The sequence below is a fragment of the Salvia splendens genome, chromosome 5 (genome assembly GCF_004379255.2).
Source record: "Salvia splendens isolate huo1 chromosome 5, SspV2, whole genome shotgun sequence".
In the NCBI taxonomy this organism is placed as follows: Eukaryota; Viridiplantae; Streptophyta; class Magnoliopsida; order Lamiales; family Lamiaceae; genus Salvia; species Salvia splendens.
In genome coordinates, this window is record NC_056036.1 from 658,086 (window position 1) to 673,218 (window position 15,133).

At 36.2% G+C, this 15,133-nt stretch overlaps 4 protein-coding genes across 6 annotated transcripts; 1 reads left to right on the top strand and 3 right to left on the bottom strand.

Moving 5' to 3' along the window:
- Nucleotides 1-780: 780 nt before the first annotated feature.
- Nucleotides 781-4,018, bottom strand: LOC121802671 (la-related protein 1C-like). Of its 3 annotated transcripts, none has more exons than XM_042202349.1 (7): nt 3,467-4,018; nt 2,498-3,059; nt 2,280-2,421; nt 2,110-2,200; nt 1,536-1,610; nt 1,116-1,426; nt 781-1,027 (listed from the first exon to the last, which is right to left on the bottom strand). In XM_042202349.1, exons 1-6 carry the CDS (start codon nt 3,893-3,895, stop codon nt 1,202-1,204), a joined length of 1,524 nt encoding a protein of 507 aa, XP_042058283.1. In that variant the 5' UTR covers nt 3,896-4,018; the 3' UTR covers nt 781-1,027; nt 1,116-1,201. The 3 variants fall into 3 exon arrangements, with proteins under 3 accessions (XP_042058283.1, XP_042058281.1, XP_042058282.1); XM_042202347.1 differs by having other exon boundaries at nt 3,461-4,018; XM_042202348.1 differs by having other exon boundaries at nt 781-1,426; nt 3,461-4,018.
- A 1,221-nt stretch (nt 4,019-5,239) lies between these two features.
- Nucleotides 5,240-7,388, top strand: LOC121803299 (UPF0496 protein At1g20180-like). Its single transcript, XM_042202978.1, has 2 exons — nt 5,240-5,362; nt 6,257-7,388. Exons 1-2 carry the CDS (start codon nt 5,314-5,316, stop codon nt 7,288-7,290), a joined length of 1,083 nt encoding a protein of 360 aa, XP_042058912.1. The 5' UTR covers nt 5,240-5,313; the 3' UTR covers nt 7,291-7,388.
- A 532-nt stretch (nt 7,389-7,920) lies between these two features.
- On the bottom strand, nt 7,921-9,794 carry LOC121803225 (peroxidase 64-like). The gene is made up of 4 exons (XM_042202918.1): nt 9,570-9,794; nt 9,302-9,490; nt 8,686-8,848; nt 7,921-8,491 (listed from the first exon to the last, which is right to left on the bottom strand). Exons 1-4 carry the CDS (start codon nt 9,768-9,770, stop codon nt 8,091-8,093), a joined length of 954 nt encoding a protein of 317 aa, XP_042058852.1. The 5' UTR covers nt 9,771-9,794; the 3' UTR covers nt 7,921-8,090.
- Nucleotides 9,795-12,264: 2,470 nt separating this feature from the next.
- On the bottom strand, nt 12,265-13,970 carry LOC121804899 (expansin-A11-like). The gene is made up of 3 exons (XM_042204602.1): nt 13,604-13,970; nt 13,166-13,487; nt 12,265-12,938 (listed from the first exon to the last, which is right to left on the bottom strand). Exons 1-3 carry the CDS (start codon nt 13,857-13,859, stop codon nt 12,632-12,634), a joined length of 885 nt encoding a protein of 294 aa, XP_042060536.1. The 5' UTR covers nt 13,860-13,970; the 3' UTR covers nt 12,265-12,631.
- Between the last annotated feature and the right edge of the window lie 1,163 nt (nt 13,971-15,133).

The window sequence follows — 15,133 nt, forward strand, 5'->3', positions numbered from 1 at the left end:
TAAATTACTTGAATATATTAATTACATACCACAATATTAGTACTATTTCATTTTAAACAAGAAAAATAGTCTAGGATCAATGCTTTTAGACGTTAATAATTTTGAATAATTTTTGTAATTTATTTATTAATTGTGGTAAATATGTGGTTCATTCTAGATATAAAATATACTAGGAGACTAGGAGTAGTATTCATTCTATTATAAACTTACACTTCAAATATAGAACTGTTTGATAATATTTAAATTTATTACTCCTTTAATGATTAAAATCCCATCATATTTGATAAATTTCATTGTTAAAATAAAATTTGATGCAATGTTATTTTTGCGAGTTAAGTGGAGAACGATTAACGTAGTAGAGAGAATAGTACTTATAATCGTATTAAGTGCAATGTCCGAGAAAAATATATGAATTAGTGAGACAGTAATTAGTTTATTGTATGTATGTATCTAGCTTTATTTTACAGGTTTCTCGGTGTGTGCATAATCAGAGTCATATAGCGCATAATAATTTTTTGCTTGAATAAATAATCTCTTCCCACAACTCGGAATTGAAGACGATCCATGGGTTTTATTTATTATGCAAGGAAAAGATGTGATTACCTTGTTTTGTTTTATGTTATTTGCAAGTGTCTTGTTTTATGTTATTTGGTGGCAAGTATATTTATTTGATGAGTTTTGTATTAATCAAATTTAATCATCATAAAAACATAGGCTCAAGTATGATATACCCCAAAATGTAGGAAAGCCAATTAGAAGAAAGAATATTCAAAAAATAAGTTAAGAGCACAAATCATAATGGAATTCATGAGTCATTCGCAAAGTATCAACAAAAATATGAAGAGCCACTCTCAATGAGGAAAGTGCACCTCATACCGTCTCTCCCGGGTGCTTCAAAAAATCAATTAGTGAACAGGAAAAGAACAATCAGTTGTGCAATAAACTAGGGTCAGCTCCACTCCTTATTTTTCTCCGGTCCTTCTTGTGTCTGATAAATTACAAAGACTCCTTCATCCCTCTCCTTGTGCTGCATACACATTACTGTGTGTTAAGGGGAAAACACCATCACCAAACCACAAATAGGGCGTGGCGTATTGAAGGATAAATAACCAAACCTTGGCTGTGCAAAACTTTCGTTAATGAAAGGTCACAAGCTAATCGAATGGTCCTCATCAGCGTGGTCTCCATTCACCAACCCAGACTAGATGGTCGAGTCCTCAGGCAACTGACCATCAGCCATTTCCAACCTACCTTCTCTTGCATCACCAAGATTGCCATTTACATGGGTTGTGGCATCATCCACTGAGACCTCATTTAATGAGGCTGCCAGAGCATTTTCCGGAGCTGAAATGGAGCCACTGCTGCTAGGATCACCATTTGAACCTATCCACAAACTCCAATCGTTACGCCTCCTAATCATGTCACCCTGTGAAAAAAATGAAAAAAATTAAGTTGGTGCTCTCTACCAGGTCAGGGATTTTCAGATTAAAAGATTACTTGGTAACATCAAAAGAAGTCAAGAAACGAGAGCTGGCCTGTATTTCCACAGCCGTAGAATGATGTCTCAATGATTCCACAATGAGAGGGACATCATTTGTTAAACGCTGAACCTGAAAAGGCAGACATAGAGAAAACCTTGATATTTGCATTGAAAAACCAAAAGAAAACCAAACCTAGAGAAAGTTTTCTGTGATCTCAAGAGGGGTGAAGATGTAACAACCACAGCTTGTCCACTTTCTAATATACGGAGTAATTTAATAACAAGAGAGTTTCTTTCAGATATCATGAAATCTCTTGAGAGGATGCTTTGCAGCAAAAGGTCAGAAAAAATAAGCAGTAAACATTCATTTCAAACAGTCAAATTGACTTTCATTTACAAGAACATTGTTTGCAGCAAATGGTAAAAATGTCTTGGTAAATTAAAAAAATGCACAATATGCATTCTCCAATTGAAGAAAAGTTCATCATAGACTTTGTTCCAGAGTAATTAAGAAAACAAATTTCATTCTTGTTTTAAGACTACAGAAATAGACTTTGTTATAACTTGAGAAGGTATAAAATAGGTTACATAATACATAAAACATAAGAATATAAATCCAATAAACTTACTCGTGGAAACGAAGCTACCAAAGAGATGGGCACCCAGCCATTATCATCCATCTTAGACTTCAAATAGGGATCTTTCACCAAATTAGCATCGCTGCAACAACATCCGTACTTAATTCAGCATCATTTGCATAGTGAGTTCAACTTCTATATAAGTTTTCAATGAAAATAACCTGAAGTAATAGTCTATTTGGTTGACTATCATATTTGGTAATGGATTTGGAGATAGATTTGGATTTGGTAATGGATTCTCATTAGCAGGAGGGAAAATCACAGGTGGCATAGGTGGAACATATATAAAGGGAGACTCCATATCTGAAAGTTGAAAATAAACGTTAAAGAACATAAAGAGTCATACTGTAACAGAAACTAAACCACGCCGTGGACTCACTAAAGCCCATTTGTCCAGGAAAAAGCATCATGGGTGGCGGTGCCATAAAGGAGGCAGCACCAGGCGGCAGTGGAGGCGGCATATATCCCATGGGAGGGGGAGCATAAGGAGGAGGGGGGTGATGGACTTCTCTGCGGTCATGATCACGCCTTCCACCATGGTTGTTGTGGTACTGTCCATCTCCCCGAGGACGAGGGCCATAGTTGTTGTTCCTCCTTGTGTTAATCCTCTGAGTAGAATGGTCATTTCCAGAATGAGATGGCCCGACCCCTCCTCCGATAGGTCTCGGACCTCTAACAGAGTTATCCAGAACAGTAGGAATAACCCCAAATGGTACTTCAAAAACAGGAAATGGTGGTGGCATTGGGAGAGGTGGCTGATTAAAAAGACCCTGAGATGGTCCACTCACTGAGAAGCTACCTCTTCCAACACCACCACTAGCACCACCACCGCGATTCCTCCTTAGCCTAGCCGGATTTGGATTATTTCCCCCGGAATTACCATGAACATTATTAGCATTATTATGAGATGACCGTTGTGGAGGTTGTGATATTATAGGAGCCTGTTGAACAAAGGAACATATCTCAGATTAATCAGAACAACCACTCAATTATCATAAAACCATTCCATTTAATGAAAGCTCAAAGGTTGTAATTTCAAAATGTGCATATTTACAGAGCATTAGACACAATTTTAAATAGCGAATTTTATGACAATTTTCACTGAAACCAAAGGAAGATATACAGATTAATCAGAAAAGGCATTCATTTATCATACAGGCAAAATTTCAAAACGTGAGAGATACAATTTTCGCTAAAATATACATTCAAAACCAATGCACACAAATTAGGGTAAAAGCCAACTTTTACTGAAGGTGTGAATTGATTAATTCAATGGCAATGCACACAAATTAGGGCAAATTCACATTAATGTACGAAACCCTAGATAAGAATCAATACGTACAGTAACCTGTGAAGAGGGGACTGATCCGTCAGAGACGATTCTAGAAGCATCCGAGGACGATCTAGGAACAGAGCGGGTGGTTTCAGAGAGCGCCGGCCAAGAGACGGCTCCACCCATAACAGTAACCGGCTCAACGACGCCGTTTAGCGGCCGGTTCCAAACCGGCCTCCTCGCATTGCTGTCGCCGTTTTCCGGCTGAGATTCCGAGTTATCAGAAGACAAAGCCTCCTCCATGGGCGGAGAAGACGTGGAGGCGGAGGCTGAGGCTGAGGCGGCGGCGGCGGGTGCGGGGGGTGCGTTTGGCTCGGGATCTCCGCGCACAACCGAAGCCCACGGAGAGGGGAGGCTGCGGCGGCGCGATTGGGGACTGAGATGCGCTCCGCCGTTGGCGATGGGGTCGGTGTCTGATGGAGGAGGCGAGGAGTCAGTCACCATCAAAGAGCGAAGAGAAATTTGGAATTTTCAGAGTGAAAACCAAATGAGTGAATGTGTGAGAGGATCAATATATAAGGATTGAAGAGAAAAGAGGGCGAAAGAATTAACAAACGGTTAGGGTGGTGATCTTATTAGGGTTTCGGCCGCTCTCTTTCTTTCTTATTTATTTACTTTTTCAATTTCTTTTTCCATTTTTTATTTCCTTTTTACCAAGCTAATTTGTTAGGCAATCTGAGTCAAAATTCATTACCGTAACAGATTTGCCTATTAATTTACAAAATCTAAATACATAAATTCAGATTTTGTAGATTTTATTTACATAATCGAATAAAACATTTCTATTCATCTGTAATAACATACACCACGATTCACGTACATTAATGAGTATGGAGTATAATTAAAATACATACCAAGAGTTATCCGATAGAGTTATTTAGTGTTCATCTAAGGTCATCCCCTCAAGCTAACACACAACTCTTTTGGTGTTTCTCTCACCTTCTATATTGTTTCGCGTTTTAGTTTATTTTCATGGTTTTGTTTTTTTTCTAAACTTATAAGAATTAATATCAAAATAGTTTCCTTTTAACTTTTTTTGTCTGTTCATTAAAACTAGCACACTTTAAGATTTCCTTTAGATAGTAGTACTATAAATATCAAAATATTTTTATTACTATAAAACATCTAAATATTTTTGCTAGTGAAGGATGGAAAAGGACATCGATAGTAGGACATCGTTGTCATCGAAGTTTTACCAACTAATAGGAAGAAATATTTTTTTTCGATGGCCATCGCAACAAGCCTCGCGCAGTGAAACGAGAAATGAGTCACTCGCCCCTTAAAAGGCCTTATAAGGGGTTAGTGACTCATTTCTAATAACCTCGAATCAGTAAAGCAATACAACTTTTTGACCCACACTTAGGTGGAAATCGCGGTAGGTCTTCACCCAACAATCCTGCACTGGGGTCGCGATTCCACCTCGCGCCTCGAGGCTCCACCGTGCATGCTCTATTGGATCATTATTCTAATCATTACACAACCTATGATAACTATAGAATAAAATATATTCTAAATCAGTAAGTATATATCATTTGATTTGATTCTTCTATATATTTCCTTGATTTTTGGCTCAAAATATATCTTCATTTTTTATAATTCAAACCGTTATAATGTTACCGAAGCTTCTCTATATCTTACACGTAAACAATGTTAACGTGGAAGGAATACACACAAAACATGTAAAAGACTATAATTGTGGGTGTAGTATTGTAGTTGCCAACTAATTTCTTGTTCATAAATACTTTACGTCTATCTTTCTTATAAACTCTAACTAAACCAAGAAAAATTATAAATATGGCTTCTTCTTTTGGAAAATAAATTTTCTTATCCATTAATTTGTTAGGATCATTTGTCTGATTAAGATGAGAAAGATCATATGCTGTAAGCTCAAAATACCATTCGCAAATAACGGTGAGTTCTTTTTTTATTACGTAAGTATTATTTATAATTCATCCTATTTTTTCTAACAACTAGCTTAATCTGTTTAATATTTGAGAGTTTTATGGTTTATGTTATGACTAGATGTGTACATATCTTTTACAAATTATATGAATGATTTTTAAAGAAATAACAACCAATTTATTAAAATAATTGGGAATATTGTATGATTGTCATCCTTGCGCGCAACCTGGTCATGATAATCGAACTTTGTATTGTTCCAAATTTATTCTGAAATTGATACTTCAGTTTCAATCACGGACTCCAAAATTGATACTGTTATATTTTTGGGTATGTGATGATCAAAATTCAAAACTGATAAATTTCTATTTTTTAGTATTATAGTACGGGGTAGTATGTAGTTTCCTTCTTCAATGCCTTTTTCTTGCCTTTTAAGCATTGGCCGATGGACATACATTCGCACAAACCACTGTCACCATAAAAAAGTTATTATCTAAAAATAAAAATATAGCGTCGAAAGTCATAAATTTTGGTCAAATTCTGATTTATCTCATAACTTTCAAAATCGACCATAAAAACCTTTTATATTTTTCTCAAACTTTCCATGAGCAAAATATCCCCAATTGTATTTGTAAATTGATAACGTGCCTGTGATAAGTATGTTAAGAAAATACTGATATATTGAGAAAAAAAATTGATAAAAATGTTAAATTTATAATTACTACATCTGCATTTAAATTGCAAGATAAAATGTATTTGATTAGAATTTATAAATTTTCTAGTAATTTAAATGCAAGATAAAATGTATTTGATTAGAATTTATAAATTTTCTAGTAATTTATCCCAGCAGTAATTTATGTTCTAAATGGAGTATGTGTTTAGAAGTTTGAAATGTATGCTTTTTAGGTTCACATGGAAGAGAAGAGTATGGAAATACCTTAACCACAAACTCAAATGTGAAGGAGGAATACAAGGAAGCCTTTCGGACCAAGTCTTACATAGAAATATCCGACAAAGTCGAGAGCCATCTCATCAAAGCAACAACTCATGACGTGGAGCAGAATCTCTCCGCAGATTCCATGTCATCCTTTCCGCCGCCATTTCCTCCCATCCTTCTCTCCCCATACTCCTCACCCTCCCCCTCCGATTTCAACCATTTCTTCACCAACTACTTCGAGATCACTCTAGAAGCTTCCAGAATCTGCGAATCCCTCCTCACAAACATCAACCAAGCACGCAAGAATCATCTCAGGGTGAAAAAAGCCATCAACAGAATCTCCGGCGGCGGCGCCACCGACGAATTATACCACCTCCTCCACAAGAATCTCGCCTTTTTTGCAGCGCAGCGAAACCCCTTCTCCGCCACGAACCCCGAGAGATTCCTAGATTTACGCGAAAGCCATGCGGTCATGTTCCAAGAGCTGACACGCACGTGCAAAAAGCTCAAGAGGCGAACTCTGACCATCAAGCTCATCAAGAAATCCCTGGCTAGTCTGATTCTGATGGGATTCGGTGCATTAGTCGCAGTCGCTCTGGCGCACTGCACAGCAGGGCTGGCGGTCGCGCCAGCCCTCGCTGTGCTGGCGTTGGTGGCGAAGAAGATGAGGCGGTTGGAGCGGAGCTGCGACGAGAAACGGCTCGAGGGCTTGGCCGCGAAGCTGGACGTCGCGGCGAGAGGGGTGTTCATAATGATCAATGACTTCGCGACGATGAGGATGATTGTGAAGAGGCTTGAGGATGAGATTGAGCATAGGAGATTTGTTGCGGATGTTTGTGTTAGGAAAGGGAGGAAGGAGACGTTGAGGGAAGTGGTGAGGGAGTTTCAAGTGCATGAGTCTTGCTTTGTGGAACAGTTGGAGGAGTTGGAGAGACAGATTTGTTTGTGTTTCTTGGACATAGATAGATCCAAAAGGCTTCTTGTAAGAGAGATGGTTAAGTGATAGTTAGTGGCAAGTTGTGTTTGAATACGGTAGTTTATATGAATGTCAATAGTTGGGCTAAAATTAGTGTTGGATGAAAGATAGTAGTATATATAAATATCAAGTACATATTTGAATGTGTAGATATGAATCATGTTTGTTGATGCCTAGATCTTGACCACTTAATTGGTACTCTCTCCGTATGCAATTACACGTTTCATTTTGATCCGTCTGTTATTGTTGGTCGCATTTCACTTTTACTATGTATGTTTAAGTAGATAGTTTTAGGACTTTGGTTTAGTTTTCGCTTTTCTTCATGGATGCTTTTTTTCTTACTATTTGATTTATCAAAAGTATCGAACTCTAATTCTATCTCAATAGGAATTGAGTTGGGCCTAAATATAAACTATAAAAAACCAAAATTGTCACTTTGTTATGAACTTATTCACTTTTCTTTCAGGCTCCATACTCCAACAAATAAGAGGCAAACTTCATAGTGAGATTGAATGAGCATTGATGTGTAAATGAAAATCTATTTTGGGGAAGTTAGATAATAGTTGGTGGGGGGCTATTTATTAGTATTACTCATATAACAACTACATCATAATTAATATAATGAATTCTAAAGAAATAAATGCCCTCGCTTCTTGGCGAAATTTAGTAATTTTGAAAATGAACACACATTATATTGTTTCAAGATGCATTTACAAATCACAGTCGCATTTCATCAGTACATATCCCGCGTATATACCGACAAACTACAAAGCCAATCTATACAACAATAACATAACATAGCAATCGAAACATCCTGTTCAATATAATCAATTAGCAACTCTGCAATTCAACCTTATCTCAGCCCCACCACCACTACTAATGGAGCTCATCTTGATCATGGACTTGGCAAATGCCTCAAAAAAGTGCTCTTCAGAGGCTGCATATTTTCTTACCAAACCTTTGGTTTTAGAAGTTGTGAGCAGCGCTTGATCGGAAGAGAAAAGACTCATTCCTTGAAGAAGCAGTTTGTAGTATGCATTGTCGAATACAGTTGGTGAAGAGTCCATGTTGGCTCCCGCGCTCCTGACCTTGTTGTGGATGGGGCAAGTCCTCTTCAGGGCGCCTGCGAACGCAGGGCTCATTGTTGGGTCGACATCGTTTAAGTTGTTGAAGTTGTGGATCCTGTTCTGGAAGGATGAGCAGTGGGAGAATCCAAGTGTGTGCCCTCCTGCATAAATATGTTATGCATGGTTTAGTATACGGTCAGACTAAACATGAGAACTCATTTTAAAACTATATTTATTCTATTTGGAGATAACACTCCATTTAGTCTATAAACCCAACATTTGTTGTTTTTACACAACCGACATGGGACCACACTAGAGTTCGTAAAATAGAGGATCAGTGGTATTGCTTAACTACCTGAGAGTGCAACTAGGTCCTCCCAAGAAAGGCCTCTCTTGGAGAAGCTTCGGTGCAATTGAGAGATGTTGAATGTGGGAAATGGCAATTGCAATGACTCATTGGCCTTTGAGATTCTTCCATCTTTCCTCCCTTTAGGCACATCCCAAGTAGGTCCTCCAGACTAGTTAATTTAACATAGATCAAACCAAACCAATTAATCACACTACAATACATAAGTTCCCATTTTAGTAATCAAGGTAAATTGCCTAAAAAATCATGAATTCTGGTAAAAACCAGTCGAAAAAACCATGAATTTTAAGATTGTTCACAATCGTCCCACATGTCTGATTTTGGTGAAATGATATCTAGCGTGACAACTGAAATTTAGTTTTATATCTCTATCAAAATCTTCAAATTTTGAATCTTCACCAATTAGGCACCACACTTAACACCTACTACTTAGCTACACCATCAGTTTGAGATATGTATGTGTCACATCAACAAGATATTACATATTCTAACTGATTTTTAGAATTGTGGGACGGACTATAATTTAACCAAATTTCATGATTTTCAACAATATTCCCTAATAATTAAGATGAAGCACCAAATCACAATAACTTAATGAACTTACAAGTGCAACAGCATCCCTAGCAGCAAGAGCCAAAATGTCAGCACAAGACACCACACCAGGGCACATCCTCTCCAATTCCTCCTTTGCATTATCAATCACATAAAATGCATGCAATGAAATATTTGGAGCACCATCTTTTTCAGCCTTCTCTTTCCCACTTGAATTCAACAGCACAGAAGCATCACAACCCTTCAAAACATACACAAAGTTACACACATGTAGTATAACAATTCTATCAAGAAAAAAAAAGAAATTTACTTCTATATACCCTAATGAAACAGTCATGGAAGTGCATTCTGAGTAGAGCTGCTGGCACAGTCTTGTCATTGATCATGCCCTTATGCACAATCTTGGAGATCACCGGCTCCGCCTCCGGGCACGTTTGCTTATAGTAGTCCACACTCATTGAATTTGAAGAGCTCATGAAAATAGATGAAATGATGAGAGTAATAGTGATCAAGGAAGCCATTTTTTTTGTCTATACACTTCTTTGACCTTGAGTAAGTATTTGTAAGGACTCCCCCCACCCCTCCAATGGGGGGGGGGGGGGTAGGGTAATGGCATGTTAGTTGAGCTAGAACCACTTTGAGATTCACAAGAGTGGTTAAGGGAAGATAAGAACATTATTTATAGTAAGCTTTATATTGCAAGCCATTATGCTTCAGAATGAAATAATGTAGTTGGGACTTGGATTAATTGCTATAATTAAGTGTGACTTGATAAGTAGTTCAATGTGAGGCACATGGAATTTGGTTTTAAAAAAAGAGGAATTTTGGTTAGTTACTAACAACTTCAACTGGCCCTACTGATCATTAACCACTTCACATAAAAATTCGTAGCAATAAATTCTAAAAAAGAAGTAGACATGAAACTACTTGGTGGATAGGGTAGAAGAAATGAAGAGTCAACGTGAAATATACAATAGGCACCCATATATATGTATGACCTATATTTGGTAAAAAATTAAAAATAATTATAAAAACTTTTGTTTTAGAAGTATTATGTCATTAACATATTAATTAAATGTATCATCATAACGTGAGGAACATATAAGTAGTGCATATTCAACATATCAGTGTGATGTATATATGCATACTTGCACACGCCCTCAAAAACGTGGGGTTATAATAGGATTTTACATCGTTGAAACTAAAGTTAAATGACTAAATTTTGGGTTAAATTAATATGGCTAATTAAGATTGTCATGGCATGTTTAAAGCATCTAGATTGCCAAGAAATCAAATAGATATTTATAGTTCTTAGTTATCATTTGAAATATGGTTATTATTTGCTTATAACTATGTATAAAAAATTATTAAAATATTCATATGGATTATGGACCACACACTAGCGGTGTTCATAAATGTGGGGGTCAATCATTTGTATGTAGCTTATAATAAAAGATTCAACATATATATAGTTCTAGATTAGTGTAAACATATAAATGAAATAAATTGCGTGCAATTAAAGATCAAACATATATCATTGTTTCATTTAGTAATTAGTCTAAATATAAGGTATCACACAGTTTTGACGCAACTGATTATTATTGACTAGATTAGGTAATTTATTCAATTTGGGGAAAAGGGAATATTGGAGATAATGGTTTCCTAATTAATAATTAGTGCTAAAACATTCATTTTCCATTCAATAATTGGTGCGATTTAGGTGTGTCGTTATCTCATATAAGTCGCATAGTTGTTAATATTGATAAAACAGAGATTTGAGTGGTACTTAAATTACCAAAATAGACAGGTCATAATTGAGATTTATTTGGAAATTTCTCTAATAACTAATCATATATCAATTGATGTGCGTGCATATTTGTAGTATCTTAATTTAATTGGTAACTTTTCTTTGGTGCAAAGTTAAATATGGATTGGACTAAATTTGATTTAATATGTTGCAAAAACAAGAGCAATCTCTTGAAAATGCCCTTAATATCTGCAGTTAAAAAAGTGGAAATTGAGGTGGGAATGTACTATGGTAAATATGGTTTGGTTAGAATGTCATTTGTTAGTAATAGTACATATTATATTCATTTACATGCATTAAAATATTTTTAGCATATATTAATTTATTTTTAAATGTATATGTTAATTGTCTTCACTATGTAAATAAAATAACATAATTAAATTTATACAATATATATTTGGTATTTACTTTATGAAAGACTTTGTATTTTAAAGCAAATAAGACATCATTATTTATTTTTAACACAAGAGCTCAACCACTTCAATGATTTTGTTTGTTCCATCATCAATGTTTACAGAAGTCTATTTCTTAGTTCATTTCCTTACGAGCATTTGGGCCTACTAGTATTATACTAACCAAACCCAATCATTTAAAAGTTCCTCATAAAGCACATTAATTTGTAAGATAAAAAGTGTTTTATTAAGTGTGCAAATAATTGGTCATGCAAAGAATATTACGATTAGTGCTTTTGGGCTCATCAACCGCCTAAAATGAGTGTTGAGTTTTGATCATATTTGAGTGTGAATAAAGTTTAATTATAAGGAAATCCGGAATATAATCCTTTTTTCAAATGTTTGTGCTCGGTTTAATTATAAGGAAATCCGGAATATAATCTTTTTTTCTGAATTACGCAATTTATATGTTTGATTTAATTATAAGGAGGAAAGTAATTTGATTCCTAAATTTATAAAGATTTCTTGATCTACTCTCTTATAGTTTCAGAATTGTAAGATATTCGTAGTTAGATCAATAATAACTAACGACAAGTAATTAACCCGATAAAAGAATAAAATAAATAAGAATAAAAAATAAGTAATAAAAATAAAAACTAACGTAGTTGATACTCAGAAAAGTGATAGTATATATTTATTGTACTTGTATTAGTAAATTAATCGTTTCATTCCTTAGTTAACTAAACATAAAATTTAAAATCCTGACTTGATTCAAAACACTTGAATGATGCACATGTAAATCATAAATCTTAGGAATTATAATCCAAGCATCACTAGAAATCATACTTTTAGTAATCATTTTTTCTTACAAATATACTTTTTTTCTGCCGAACAAACGATTAAACTAGCCCAAGATGAAAAATAGTACTGTTAACACTTTTATTAGACTTATTCATCAAAGTATATAGCCTAAATATTAAATTACAAACCAATTTATGTTTCAAAAATATAAAAACTCTTTTGAAGATCAATCATCTTGCCATTCCTCTCAATAACCATTACCAAAATGCATATCAATTCCTTTAGCGGGCTGCTTTTTTTGTATAAAAGCACGCCACGGCCTTATAAGAGTAGCAAAGCCCAAAATGCATTGAGCTTTGGGCCTCAAAATGTACTAATGGGCCTAGAATTGGGTTGGGCTTGAAAATGTCTGACCAAAAGCCCAATTAGATGGCACAATATTGTTGAAAATCTTAGTGATACCATCGCTTGTTGTGACCTTGAATGAGAGTGATTGTCCATCTAATTTTGAGTTTGATTGCCAATTTGCACCCCAATTTCTTGACATGGACATCCACCCTGTGTTGCTGCCTTTAATTTGGACCGATTGTACCGAACCTCCGTTGGCAACATTGCTGATCAGCACTAGCTCGAAGTAGTCTCGGCCATTGATCGTGAACCGAACCCCGCCGTGCTTCTTGCATGGAACCCTGAAGTATTTTTGGAATTTCAACAAGAAATCAGGAATTTACACGGAAAGAAACTGAGAACGTCGATCGATAAGATTTTACTAGACGATAAAGCTCAACTTAATTAGTAAGATGTTTCGCCTCCAATTAGAAAGTTATTTACTAATGAAATAAACAAATATCTTAAATCGATATAGTTACTTCACCTATCCCCATTTAATTAAAAAAATGATAGTAGTATTAATTACCTCTGGTAAATGACGGGGACAATCCCGCCCCTATATATCCCGATCTTCTCCCAAGCCGGCTGCGCCATGTCAAAGTGCTGGCGCGGTGGGTTGCACCACCCACCGTTGTCGCTCGGGAGATCGAAGTTGGGCGGGCAGAAGTTGGTGGCGGTGACGGTCACCGACACCCCCTTCTTGCACCACTTAGGGTCCGCATTGTAGTCACACATGATCTTGAAGCACTGCCCACACGACGCCCCGTCGTTGAACAGCGCCGTGCTCAGCGCCGCCGTCCTCGTCCCGTACCCGGCCGAGTACAAATTCCCGTACCCACACGCACCTCCTATAAACAAAACAAGACAAATGATAAATTAAACATCACTTCACTATTTCATTTGACTCAAATATTACACAATCTATCTATATCTATACATATATAAAGAGACAGTTATTACACACCCATGGTTCCCGAGGCGTCGGCGCCACCGTAGAACGTGGCGTGGGCCGACGTCCAACCGGAGGCGGTGAAGGCACTAGCATTGATGATGAAGCAACACACCACCACTCCTACCACCACTACTGAATCAATTTTTGGATGAATCATCTTGAAATTGTGTGACACTTTGAATTGATAAATGCTGTGGGATTTATAAAACTGAGAACAGAATCTGTGGGGGAAATAAAATAAATTATCTCTGTGAATTCTGAATCTCATTCAATTATTCCCACGTTCTCATCCACATGGAGGGAGGCTGTGAATGGATGAAATAAGTTGGTGTGTGAGAAAAAACACACACAGAATTCAATGCAAGGCTCTATAGATAGAAAATTGTTCAGACAGTGCGAGAGATGGCATGTGGCTTACTTTGACCATATGTAACGTAGACACAGTCCATTCTAATCATGCGTAACCCACATGCTTTTTGAGGTGCGACTTTGTCTTCATATGCTCTAATTATATCCATCTACACCCTCTTTGTTTTCATTATTTACTTACAGTTTTAATTTTTCTTGTTGTAATCATGGTAACCGGCGGATTACGACGACAAGGGCGGATTTAGGTGGGGTTGGAGTCGATCAATCCCATTGTCGGCCTATGAGTACCTGGAAGTACCTTTGACCTTATGGAATCTTCACTTCGACCACATCGTCGAGCCAAGAGTATGGCCGGATATATTTTTCTACTATTCCTAAAGAAAAGATTTTAAGTCTGTTTTCTAAATATGGATGTTCGTAACGTAACAAACAGTTGTCGCACACACTAAAAAGATAATGTTACTTGAACCATTTTTGTGAAACGAAGTGCAACTCGACGTTTCTCTTTGTGAGCAATATATCGAAAGTTCGAGTCATTATTAAAGATAGAAATTAACCAAAATTTAAAAAATAGATTTATTGGTTATGTACAAAAAGAGTATATATGAGGGAGATCTCGTGCTACAACTTTATTGTTCCTTTCCACTTCAAAAAAGGTGAAATTATGATGGTCTTCAACTTGCAAATAGTATACCTTTTGTTGGTAGCGAATGTAATGTAATTTAGAAATGGAAGTGGACAAATCGGCGACTATTGTGATTGTTCCATAATTGAATATGGTACATGATAATTTAAGAAAAATAAATAAAATAATGGTGTAATTTCTCCATTTCTTCGTTTTCCATTGGGATGCGTAAAAAGGAATAACATATCTCATATAAAATGGATTAGGTGTATCACAAGTAGTCACGTTCTCGAACTGTCAAAAACTTATCCATGTGAAGACACCAACGTAGGCAGCAATATACTAGAGATTACTATTCCAATACATCATACATAAAGCATATTCTGATTCTCAAAGTTCCAATCATTGCTTCAAACTATTTAACTTTGATAACAGTCCCTCCGTGAATTAAAAAACTATTTTTACAAACAAATGGAGTATAAAAGTTACTAGTATTCAATTAACCTTTTCCAGTAGCATATCCCAGCATCTCAAAAGGATAAGATATA

Coding starts and splice junctions, on each gene's coding strand:
- LOC121802671 (XM_042202347.1), bottom strand. CDS start 3,895: ATGGTGACTGACTCCTCGCCTCCTCCATCAGACACCGACCCCATCGCC. Junction 3,060..3,460: donor TCCCCTCTTCACAGGTTACT/GTACGTATTGAT, acceptor TTTGTTCAACAG/GCTCCTATAATATCACAACC. Junction 1,427..1,535: donor CTACGGCTGTGGAAATACAG/GCCAGCTCTCGT, acceptor TTTTTTTCACAG/GGTGACATGATTAGGAGGCG.
- LOC121803299 (XM_042202978.1), top strand. CDS start 5,314: ATGAGAAAGATCATATGCTGTAAGCTCAAAATACCATTCGCAAATAAC. Junction 5,363..6,256: donor AATACCATTCGCAAATAACG/GTGAGTTCTTTT, acceptor TATGCTTTTTAG/GTTCACATGGAAGAGAAGAG.
- LOC121803225 (XM_042202918.1), bottom strand. CDS start 9,770: ATGGCTTCCTTGATCACTATTACTCTCATCATTTCATCTATTTTCATG. Junction 8,849..9,301: donor CTAGGGATGCTGTTGCACTT/GTAAGTTCATTA, acceptor TAAATTAACTAG/TCTGGAGGACCTACTTGGGA. Junction 8,492..8,685: donor GGACCTAGTTGCACTCTCAG/GTAGTTAAGCAA, acceptor ATATTTATGCAG/GAGGGCACACACTTGGATTC.
- LOC121804899 (XM_042204602.1), bottom strand. CDS start 13,859: ATGAGATTCAGAATTCACAGAGATAATTTATTTTATTTCCCCCACAGA. Junction 13,488..13,603: donor CGACGCCTCGGGAACCATGG/GTGTGTAATAAC, acceptor TTTTGTTTATAG/GAGGTGCGTGTGGGTACGGG. Junction 12,939..13,165: donor GTCCCCGTCATTTACCAGAG/GTAATTAATACT, acceptor AAAATACTTCAG/GGTTCCATGCAAGAAGCACG.